This window comes from Seriola lalandi, unplaced genomic scaffold (genome assembly GCF_002814215.2).
Source record: "Seriola lalandi dorsalis isolate HSWRI2012SDOR001 ecotype SW California unplaced genomic scaffold, Sedor1 jcf7180002054911, whole genome shotgun sequence".
NCBI classification, from domain to species: domain Eukaryota; kingdom Metazoa; phylum Chordata; class Actinopteri; order Carangiformes; family Carangidae; genus Seriola; species Seriola lalandi.
In genome coordinates this window covers 475,292-487,131 of record NW_019525463.1, presented here as the reverse complement: position 1 = coordinate 487,131, position 11,840 = coordinate 475,292, and the positions used below count along the sequence as shown (strand labels likewise).

General features: G+C 41.3%; 1 protein-coding gene across 4 annotated transcripts in view; it reads right to left on the bottom strand.

Moving 5' to 3' along the window:
• Positions 1 to 2,270: 2,270 nt before the first annotated feature.
• The window catches only part of mideasb (mitotic deacetylase associated SANT domain protein b), a 28,349-nt gene continuing 18,779 nt past the window's right edge, over positions 2,271 to 11,840 (bottom strand). For 3 of the 4 annotated variants that reach the window (XM_087169735.1, XM_087169736.1, XM_087169734.1), the window contains exons 9-13: positions 11,506 to 11,594; positions 10,664 to 10,807; positions 9,802 to 9,924; positions 7,536 to 7,735; positions 2,271 to 5,995 (exon numbers count right to left, since the gene is read on the bottom strand). In XM_087169735.1, the coding sequence (XP_087025861.1) occupies positions 5,758 to 5,995; positions 7,536 to 7,735; positions 9,802 to 9,924; positions 10,664 to 10,807; positions 11,506 to 11,594 (794 nt within the window). In that variant the 3' untranslated portion in view covers positions 2,271 to 5,757. The remainder of the gene's footprint in view (positions 5,996 to 7,535; positions 7,736 to 9,801; positions 9,925 to 10,663; positions 10,808 to 11,505; positions 11,595 to 11,840) is intronic. The other variant, XM_023430766.2, reaches the window with a different exon arrangement.

Sequence of the window (11,840 nt, the reverse complement as noted above, 5' to 3'; positions counted from 1 at the left end):
AGGCTTTGGCAGGATATTGGCCACAGGCTCCTGCTGACTCAACTCTGATGGCCAGGAACATACAGTATCATACTGGGCTTGAGCATAATGATGGAACTGATGAGTGTTTGAGAGTAAGGGCAAAAAAAAAAAAAAGAAAAAAAAGAAAAAATCCCCCCATTAATTTCCTCTCTCTAACTCCCACACACACACAGCGGGAGAGCACCTGGCCACGTTCGCCAGGCTCTCTTTGGACATGTGCAAAGCGTTGAGGAGGAACTGGAGACTCTCTGATTGCATGAGGGACATGATAAATAACCTGTGGTCTCTCTGACTATTTGATGGATGCTCTGCAGTACCAGCGCGCATATAAGTTATCATTAATTTGGAGGAATTTCTCAAGAGTGTGTTTTTAAATGTAAAAGATAAATGCAGTTTTTCCAAAGTCAAATGACACTGAGATGGATACGAATGAGCTTTCGTGCAATTTTGTGATTGAGTGTTTCCCACTGAAGTCTTCTAATCCCTCACTCTGATCTCTAATTTTCTCCAGCTGTAAGATAGTCAGATAAAGTTAAGATGCCTTTTTCCTCCCATTTTCGATTCTCATCCCTCCTATTTGTCCTCCTCCTCCTCCTCCTCCTCCTCCTCCTCTTCCTCCTCCCACGGGTTGGAACAGGCAAAAAGAGTACACAAGGACACATCTGAGCCGCATGCTGTTCTTGTTTGCCTTTCCCGGACTGCCCTGCTGCTCGCCCTGGTGCTAGCTAGTGGGAGTTGGCAATTCCCCTCATCTTTTTATCTTCAGTGTCAGATCCTAACCATCCTACACGGTCACAGTCATATACGCTAAGACATGGCTCCTGTATCTTGCCTGTAGCCTGTATCTTTACATTTTTCTGCTGTTTTTTGTTTAGCAAGGAAGCAAAAACACACCAGGGAGAACAACAACAGGTCTGAATAAAAAGAAAAACAGATGCAATAAACTGAATAATGTTTGGAACAGATTATCCTATGAAGAACAATAACAATGCAGAGCATCATGTGAGGTAGAAATAAACATTAAATTGCTTTCAGGTACACTATAAGCTAAAGAAACAGGATGGTTTACAGATTTTGTGATTGGGTGAGAGTTTTCTTGTATGATCATTTAAGGGCTATACTTTTGTTGGTAAAATGTCCTTCATTCTTCTGGATGAATGATTATAAAAAACTGTTTTAGGAAAGAAACCTTTTTTTGTGGCAGATGTTAATTGTATAACCTGGACAGAAGACAAAGTCCTTTACTGCATATACCATAATAAAACATAAAATCCCATTAAATAGCCAACTTTACGTTCAGTAACCTGTGTTTTAAACTCAACTCATCATGCAAAACAAGAACTTCAGTTTTTTTAATTTCAACTACAACCTGCTTGTTGCTGCAGATCGGTAACATGATGTGATTATATCTTCATGATACAGCTCCAATAAATCATAATGTTGAAGTATCACCCAGTTATACAGTAGATTATTGTACAGTACAACTTGTTTTGGGCAAAAAAGAGCAAAGTTACAGGGTCTCAACCAGGGAACAAGATGTACTTTTCTCTGTTGCAGCTCCAGTTTGCGATGTAATCCAATATAATGGGTGTATAATAACTGTGCTTTACTTTATCTAACTCTTATCTATAGCCGTTTTTTTCCCATCTTTATTGTTATTGTTGATCTTTTGCCAGCAGTGCTGTCTAAAAGGTCACGACATACGTACAACAAAGACAGAGAAAGAAAATTAGCTGGCTGGCTAACAGTGGCACAACAGAAATTTTGATTATTGTTTTATTAACATTGTGAACTTAAAAATTACAGAAAGGATTAAAAAGTACAGTAACAGAGAGACTCAAAGTATGTTGTACAGCCTGTGAAGCTCTCTGAGACAATCTTGTGATTTTTGTGCCGAATGAATAAATTTCACTTGACACCTTTGACACATCAAACCACTGTATGAATGCCAGACTTAGATGAGGTCTCCATTAAACAAACCACATCTGAATATGAAGCTGTCAGAACCATGAGACACTTCCATGCAGCAGAGCACATCACAGCTTGGTGGGTGTTGCAACAGCGCCCCCCCTCTGCTCTTTGTAGGTACTCCACTGCATGAATAGCTGCAACAATGCTGCCCCCTTGTGCAACTTGAACGAGCCCTGCGCTGAAATGGCATCGACAACAACAACAACAACACTGTCAATTTCATTCATGTTTGGAATAGAGTTGGATCACAGAAAGGAAGAAAATGACACATTTAAAAGTTTGCTGAATATTTTAAAACTTTAATATACAGTGCTTCATGAATCATTACTAAAAACACAGGTGGTAAAAATCAAATCGAAACAAATAAGTTACACTGTAGTAAAAAGCACTTGAGATTCCTTTCTGTTTTCATTAGTGTGAACCCCATATGAAAATAGCATAAAAAGTATGCAAACATAGAATTTCATTCATATATATTTTCTAATCTTTAGCTAAATAAACCTTTTTACCCCCAAAATTCCTTTAACCAACTGGATGAAATGAGGAAAGTTTACAGCTGTGTGTGAGTCGTGGCCTCGGTGTCAACCATAATTCTGCTTTTTAAACAGCTTGAAAACCCTTTTTCATGACAACTTCCCCTCAAGAGAACCTCAAGAAAAGCCCAAATAAAAAGGAAATATAAATTAACATACCAAACATGTGAACAGTCTGCAAATCTTGTTTTTTTTTTGTTTTTTTTTTTTCCACTGACTGGCATACAGTTAAACATTAGATCTCAAAGCACTCATCCACACACACACTTTAAACAGTATGTCCACTCACCAAAACACACACACTTACACATACACACAGTCTGTGCATAGACCCAGGTTTAACTTGTGGAGTAACTGGTAATTGGAGCTGTTTCTCCCCCAACTCCCCACTGTGGTTTGTCCTTTAAAGGAAAATAACCCTTTAACCCATTTGTTGCTACGGCAACAGAAGCTGGCTCTGGGCCGAAGGGCTTAACATAGAGATATGTAGAGAGAGATAGATCAAAACATGCTGTTTCCATAGTCCAATTCAGTGCCTGCTATCAGCAACAAGGTAAACAGAACAAAAGGCAACCATAGATACACATTGTACGGTTAGACTGATGATAATATGGAGCTGATATTGGCCTTTAATAACAGCCGAGAACTTTTGATACTATAAATTCTTTCCAAACCACCACCATACTTTGGCAGACAATTCAATTTAACATTTCAATGTTACTAATTGCACATTTTCTCATTCAATTATTCTATAGTTTCCCCTTACTCATACATGAGCTGTGTCAGGCAGCCCTTCAGTAACTGGTGACCCACAAAGTCAAGGTTTCATCGGAGTGTGTCAGTGTCACAACGACCTAAAGGCAGTTTCAGACACTCTTGCATGCCGGCAAAAGAGAAAATCAATATCATTCATCTCTCTGGCTTAAAGGATCTCAATTTAAGAGACACCAAGCAAATTAATCTGATAATGGAAGAATCTGTATTAAAAAAAAAAAAAAAAAATAATAATAATAAATAAAAAAAAAAGCTGAGTAAGTATGGTTTGCAGAAAAGAATGATCCTGCCTCTTAACGTCTGTTTGTTAATGACAGTAAATAATAACTGACAAAGATTTACACTTTGTGGCAAGTGTACAAAGTAAACTCAACTGATCACATTTTATATGTTGATATCTGATTCTAAAAGCAAAGAAAAAATTTAAGTCTCATGTCCCATTCAGAATCCCATAGAAAAACCAGTCAAATCTGGGTTAAGTATGGTTTACAGTAAAGTTTCTCTTAGTGCCTGTTTGTAACAGTAATTTTTTTTTTTTTTTTTTTTTTTTTTTTTTAACAATTAATAACAGTCTGTGGTTAAAGTGTAGATCTCGGACTGAAAGGCCGGGACAGGACCAAATGTAAGTTCAAAACCTCCTGTAAAAACTTTGAATTCCCTGTTAAAAACAGGGAAATTTGAGTTAAGTGTGGTTTGCAGTAAAGAATGCTTCTTCCTCTCTCAATCCTTGTTTGTTGATGATCAATAATTTACAGTCTGAGGTAAATCTGAAATAGTAAACAAAGAAAATACCAGTCTAAGAGGAGTAAATGGGACATGTAATGTAAGTTCAAAACCTCCTGTAAAAACTAGAAAAATTTGAGTTGAATTTGTTTTGCATCGAACAATGTTTTTGCATTTCTTAATGCCATTTTGTATCAGTAATTTATTATCAAGAATAAAAAGTCAACTCTGGCTCTGGCTGTGCCAGGAACATGGATATTTATAAGTGTGCCTTGAATTAGTTTGTGCTGTTTGTCGTCTTTCCCGCTTTTCTGTGTATCTATAGAGACCTGCGGAGTCAGAGCCTCCTATCAGTTAAAGGGTTGACAGCGAGGCATCCACAGCAGCCGGGCGCAAGCGTGACATAGATAGGAGGGGGGAGGGAGGGGGAGACTTGGACACTCTGGTAACGGGGGATCTACTTGTTCTATTGCACATACGTTTCTGCCTTTTCTTCATGTCTGGCTTCCAAAAAAAAAAATCTCACAGTTATAAACAGGCAGCAAGTAGCATTATTTTTGTTTTTTGTTTAAATTAAAAAAAAAAGAAAAAAGAAAAAAAAAAGAAAGAAAAAGCTATGGACAAGTACGGAAAAAAGCGCTCAATTAAATTGCAGCCAAAACCAGGATATAATAATAATAATAATATTAATAATCATCAACAAGAATATTCACAAAAACAACAACAATAGCCATATATAGCTACACAGGCAGAAAAAGTAACGTTTACCTGTATATATATATATCATATAAAAAAACAACAACAGTGTAAAATTGATTGTCATTTCAAGATAAAAAGCATTAAAACATCCAAGGCATCAACAGTGAGGAACAAACTGAACTAGAAAAAGTGACGAGGGCTGAAGGGGAGATTCACAGAACTGAAGCCCAAATGAACAACGCACACAGAGGGAGGGAACCCATTTGGTGCACATCATGCGTCTGAGAAAGCTTTTGGCAGCCTTGAATGCAGAAGAGCGGCGAAACAGAGGCAACAGTTTACAAAGGCCATCCACCCATCTGTCCATCTTCACGACCCTCCGTTTGTTACTCGCCACCACCACCCCCACCCCCACCCCCCCTCCTCCCAGCTGTCAGATTTCAGCGTTCACTTCGTCAAAAAACTTCATCCGATGACGGAGAGTTGGGACGCAGCTTAAGCAAGCGCGTGCTGTGGCTCATTGAGAGAGAGAGAGAGAGAGAGAGAAAAAAAAGAGGGTCCAGCAAGTTCCACGCCTGACAAACGAAGCAGGGCGAGACTCAAAGTGCTGAGGAAGGCCGCGGCCTGGTGTGGAGGGCAGGACAGCGCCGAGAGGAGCGGCATGGCTTTGATTTGACCGAGCCCTGTGACCAAGAGAGGTAACTCCTGAAAAGCTTTTCAAGCAGAGTAAAGGGGCGTTGGTGAGTTAACACGCACGCACGCACACACGCACGCACACACGCACGCACGCACACACACACACACACACACACACACACACGCGCTCTCACTCAGTCCACACATTCACACTCAAACACATACACAGGAGTAAATCTGTCCCTGAATGTGCCAAGCAACGGAAGTCTTCTTGATCCACAAAATGTACAGAGAGTTCACAGGAGGGATTCTTCATCTTTTAAAAAAAAAAAAAAAAAAAAGTTCCTCCTCCCATCCCAGAGAACAAACCACCCCACGATCAGAGGGTGCAGCCTTTCTCTCACTGCCAGTCCTCATCGTCCTCGTCCTCCCTGTCTGACGAGTCGTCGTTGGTGCTGTCCCCGCTCGCCTGCCGCGTCCCGTTCTGCTGCCGTGCAGCCAGGATGGCGGCGGCCTCGGCTGCTGCTTTCGCCGCCGCGCGTTCCTCGGCCTCTTTCTGACGCAGCGCTGCCGCCTTCTTCTCCTGCTCGGCGTGGCTCTTCATGTGGGCGCTGCGGCTCTTCACCTTGTAGAAAACCCTGCAGGAGGAGGACAGAGGAGGTCAGAGAGGTCTTTTCTCTAAAAGGTTTTCAATAAGAGCACTGTAGGAAAATAAATTAATAAAAAGAGAAAGCAAAAGGCAAATCTGAATCATTATTATTAGCTGATGTAGTTTGGTCACCTGATGAATTTTCCAGCATACCTACACACAACTTCAACCTGTGCAGGAGAGCAAGCAGCAGGACTAAGGCTGCACTCAGGCTGACATTAGCACTGCCTGAAATAAAAACCCATCCCCCCTCATTCATTTAAATGAGGTGATACAGCGGAGGTGCCAACGTGGGGGGTGGGGAGGGGGCACAGGGTACTTGTTATAAAAGTTAAACTCAGCTTAACCTTTGCCACCACGTCACGCTGCGGTGGCCAATCAAATGGATGCCAGCACACATTCCTGTTTACTTTACAATTGCTGCAACGGAAGACAAACTGTCACCATGATAACTGACCAGTTCTGTAAAATCATTATATGTATTGTATGGATATTATTTTGCATATTGTTCAACACCGTGTGTGAATGGTTCTTACATATTTCTTTGCCTCTCCATAAACATTGAAGTGAAGGCTCAGTATGATGCATGGAGATAAGGGCTGGGTAACTGACAGTCCACTAGGCCATTATCACTTTTCAATTCAACATCCTGCGGATTATTTTCTTTAATTAAATGTCTCCTTAATGTCTAGTACAACTTCCAAGATGATATATTAAATTTCTCATTTTGCCTGACCAACTGTCTTCAAGAGTTTCATTTACACTTATATAAATTAGAGAAAATCTAAAAAATTTAAGAGACTGGTAACAGAAAATGTTTTTCCGTGAAACGATGATAGAGTTCGATGGTAAAATTTCTGTCGACCGAGTAATGGACTTATCAGTTTGGTTCTAAAATAAAAATCACAGCATGTGACACAGCAGTGGGTCTGTACTTGCACAAAATGTGCACTCATGTGTGTTGGGACAAACTTTTCCATCCTTATGCAATATCTAGACCTTGCAGAGTGTGGAAGTGACTGATAAACCCCGGTTGGATTTCCTGTAACATAATTCTTCAGACTCTGCGGTGGTGGACGCTCTATAATGAGCACACTTTGAGCAGGGTGAGTATTCAAAGAGAGAGAGAGAGTAGATCTTGTCATGTCACTGGGTAGAGCTGAATTGACAAGAGGCGTGATGTGCCCCGTCTACTCTGTGTTTCAGTTGCTAGGACACGGCTGGCAATAACAGGCCCGGTGTTGCCAGAGGACGAGCTGTTATTTAATCAAAGCATGACAGGACAGTTTGATTCTTTCAAACAGACACCACAAGACACTTGCCTGTATTTACTAATACATATTCCAAGTGGGCAATGTCATTAGCAATACTTCCTGCAGAAATTCTGCATTTTATATCTGGAGAGTTCAGTCTAAGGCTGCTTATGTAACTCAACTGATTGCTGCTGTCAGCTTTGCATAAGTAAACACAGCCCAACCGGCGTCTCCAACACAACAGTGGTGACTGATGTGACATTTCTGATCACCGACCTGCCACATTTCTTGCAGGGGAACTCTCCCTCCTGCCCGGCTGAGGCTTTGTTGCCTGTTGAAGGGCTCGTCCGGCGTGCGTTGCCATCGTAGCGTGCTTTGGAGCTGGGAGGAGGTGGATGAGGGGCGTGGATGACCCGAGACAGCGGCTGGTCCCTCCCCGTGTCGTCCTGGCCTTTCATGATCAGGACGGTCCCGGGCTGCACACACACACACACACACACACACACACACACACACACACACACACACACACACACACAAACACAATAAGAGAGAGAGGTGGAGTTAACATGAAAGCTCCAATTTAACACAGTCGCTGAGGGCATTTAGGAGAGAAAATAATGAGCCTGAACCTACTTTACGATCACCTTTTATGTAGGATAGTGTTACAATGGCATGCAAACATGTGCCAGTAAACAAACATATGGACACACAGTTAAACAAAACAGCAACATATGCAGCCTGGTACTTTCCCCAAAAACTGATGTGTACTTAATGATGAAATGAAATGTAAATAAGAAGAATAAATGTTTCTTGTCTAGTCATTGTTTACTGACAGACATCGTGGAGTTACACAATCCAGAGAGGGCTGATGTCAGCCAAGTTATCCCCACAACACATCCAGCAGGGGGAAGCAAATGCTACAACCAGCCACCAGGAAAAGTCCAGCAGAGTTCAAAAGGACAAAGTGTGGAGTCTGAAGAGGCAAGCTGAGGTTTCTCACCGGGATCATTTGGTTATGTTCCAAGGACCGTGGGAGGTCTTTGTATAACAGGCATTTGTTTGTAGCCGTAAGGTTTGGTAGGCTCACCAGTTACCAGTTTCGTTGAGTCAGTCTACAGAGAGTCTTTTAGAGTTATTCAGCCTATCAAGTGCTTAGAGAGCGCAGTTCAAGCTGAGGGACTTTCTGATGGCCTGTGAAACATATTTTGCTGCCATGTGAGGAAAGCCAGTCAAAAGAATCTTGCGACATCTTTACTGCATAAAACAGACGGAGCAAATAATCTCGAGCCGAGCCGAGAATTACTGCTGTCACTGAATGTCATAATGAAGGCGCTCAAAAGACAAAGAGTGTGAAAAATAATAACGAGGAGGAGATCGACAGGCAGACAGAACGCGCCATTTACTTCAGACGCATTACTTGTGATGACAATTTTGTTTTAACATAAAACATAAAATGTATTTGTCATCTTACTGTCATCGCTCAGGTCATCCATGAAAGAGAGAGCGTGAGAGAGAGCAAAACAGCACACGCTCGCTTTTTTGGTCACTCCTCTTTCTCTCTCACTCATAGGGCAAAGCAGCATATCATAATGCATCAACTGGGTCACAAGAGGTTAAAAATCCTCTTATAACGATAATCTGACCAACAGTCTCTCCCCCTTTTTTTTTTTAATTTACATGCAAACTTATGGATGAACGAAAGAACATCCAGCCAGCTGCTTTCCATACTGCATGTGAGTAAACAGGAATTAAACATGAGTCCAGACTCCTGTCATTCAATGCTCGTTCACTATCGAATATTAAACAGGCAGCATAGTTAACATTAACATTACTGTAAAAAAAGACGCCTGAATGTCTCGATGACAAAATGCCATCGCTTTAACAAGTAGATAAATCCAGTAATGTTACATATTCCATGTCTGAAAAAAGGCTTATGTGACCTTCAAACCCAAACAAAGAGTCGAAGTTGGGACTGGAAACATACAGTATATTTCCTGGTTCACATCAAGCTTTGATGGAAGTAATTCATGTTTCACTTCTATAAGAGAAAAGGCTTCAAGGATGAAGACTGTTTTACTCTTAAACTATCGGTACTTCAGGGAATCTTTCCCAACATGAGAAGTCTGAAAGTGTTTTAAATCATCAAAAATACTTTTTTCTAAAAACCTCTGTGGGAAAACAGGGAGGTCGTTTTATATTTGGGTTAATACAGTGACTCAGTAAACATGGAGACAACGACATTTCATTATGGATACCATTCTTTTCAAAAACAGATGCCTCTTTCATACGTGTCAGGGTCTACAGACAGACTACAGAATTGGCCATTGTTAAAAAGTACAAATCAATGATCTCATAGGTTACAGGGTGAAATCGCTTTTCTCTAAAAACATTTTTTTTTATCTTATCTATGAATTAACAGGAACATGATGGTGGATGTCATAAAACAGACCTGTTCAATCCTTTTATCTACTCGTTTTATTTGTTTGTTCAGCTACTGGTTCATTTCCCATGCAGAGCCAATAATCAATTTCACACTCACGTTCTCAGTGGACTGCAGCGCGTGTGTGACCCTGGTGGGGCCGACATCCTGTTTCCTGTCAGCTGATCCTTCCCACTTCCTGCTGTCCTCCTCCCGCTGCGGCTCCAGTCTGTGAGAGCCCTGCTGGCCCGAGGAGGTAGAGTTTGAAGACATAAGCCTCTGGGAGAGAAACTTACAGCTCCATGCTCATTTACACATCTCTGTCGTGGAGTGTTACACATGTTGCCTTTCACACTGCAACTCTTTTGAACATTGGTTTTGAAGTATTTGTATTTTTTTTTCAAGGCTACGCAGTAAATACTGCAGAGTAAAGGGGGTTAATTGATTAAGATGATGAGGATGTTTAAAACTTCCTGCCGTGTACTTATGTAGCACAGTTTCCATAACAACCAGCATACTGCACCTGCAATGTTTCCATGGTTGAAGGAAATCTCTGCATCTAATGTTAGTAAATGGTGGAGTGAGCTGCAGCCGTTCACACGCTGTTCATTTGAAGACTCAGCTGGTCAATATAGATATAGATATTTCTGAATTGACGCTCTGCAGTTTCACTTCTAAATAAAACGCTGCTGTTGTTTCATGTCTAATCATATCGCCCTGCGGTTAAACAAAGTCACATTCATTGTGAGGATTTATAACTAGATTAAGTTTTTTCTAGCTTCCAGGAAAATCTCTTCAATATATAATATATCATTATTTTGCATATTGCATTTGGTTGTTTCCATGACAGAGGTACGTGGAAGCGCTTTGGCCTGCTTTATGTCAGGATCGTCATCGTCTCTGCGACAGCTTAAATTTCTAAAATGACCATCTTTACGTCTTTATATCAGCAACAAAACACGTTACTGCACTGTTAACTGACCTTGTGGTCCATCTCCTCCTCAGTGGTCCTGCTCTCCAAAGGCTCTGCCTCTCCGTAGATCAGCGTCCCGTTGCGGCCCATCTTGACATGTTTCTTGTACGTGTAGTAAAACTCCACACACTGCGCCACCGTCTTAGTGGTCACCTGTCAAAACACACACACACACACACACACACACACACACACACACACACACACGCCCTGTCAATACATGTTATTGAGCACATGAAGTCATTTTTCTGGCAATTGGGGAGCAGGAACATTTTTGATTTGATCTGAGAAGCTTTCCTTCAGCTGGGGCTGCAGTTTGATCAATTATTGATTCATCTGCAGATTATTTTATTCTTTCATATAATCATCAGACCACTGACTTTACCAACATATGAAAAAAAATAAAAAAAAATAAAGAGAAGCCGCAAACTCTTACATTTGAAAAGCTGAAATCGAAAAATGTTTGGCACTTCTGCTCCAAAAATGATCGGAACAAATAATCAATTATGAAATCAGTTGCTGATCTATCTCCCAGTAGATCCCACAGGTTGACAATTCACTTGTTGGTGAAGTGGTGTGTGACTGACGTGCATACAGAGACTCAAACAAGAAAATTGAATAGTTTTGCATTGTTGTGGAAAAGCAATAATTAATTGCGACACTGGAAATGATTAAACAAGAAGGACACATTGTTCCAGAGTGACTATATTTCCCTTTCCCCCGCCACAGGATATTATCATGTGCACACTGTGTGAACTGGGAAGTTTTGTTGATTGCACAGCTAGGTGGCCTGAGTCGCAGCATGACGCATCTGATTTTGCTGTCCCTGCCCTGTGAAACTGCACGCGTACCTGTTTCTGCACCATGAAGAAGTCCTTCTTGTATGCAGTGATGCCTTTGTTGAACTGGCGTCTCTCAGCTGCCGTCCAGCTGTCTGATCCTGAGGGAGGGAGAGGAAGACGTTTCAACAGAGAGGAGAGAGAAACAGCGTGTTAGTGGCCAGTTTATAAACACTTAATCACATAGCAAGTATCTTTATCCTGGTTGTGTTGAGACCTAGACAAGTTCAGTGCCCCCCCAAACACCCCCCTCTTAAAACCACACACACATTCACTCAAATCACTTGATAAACAATGGCTCTCCTGTCTTCTGCTTGGGATTAGCCACATGCTGCAACCCCCCCCAC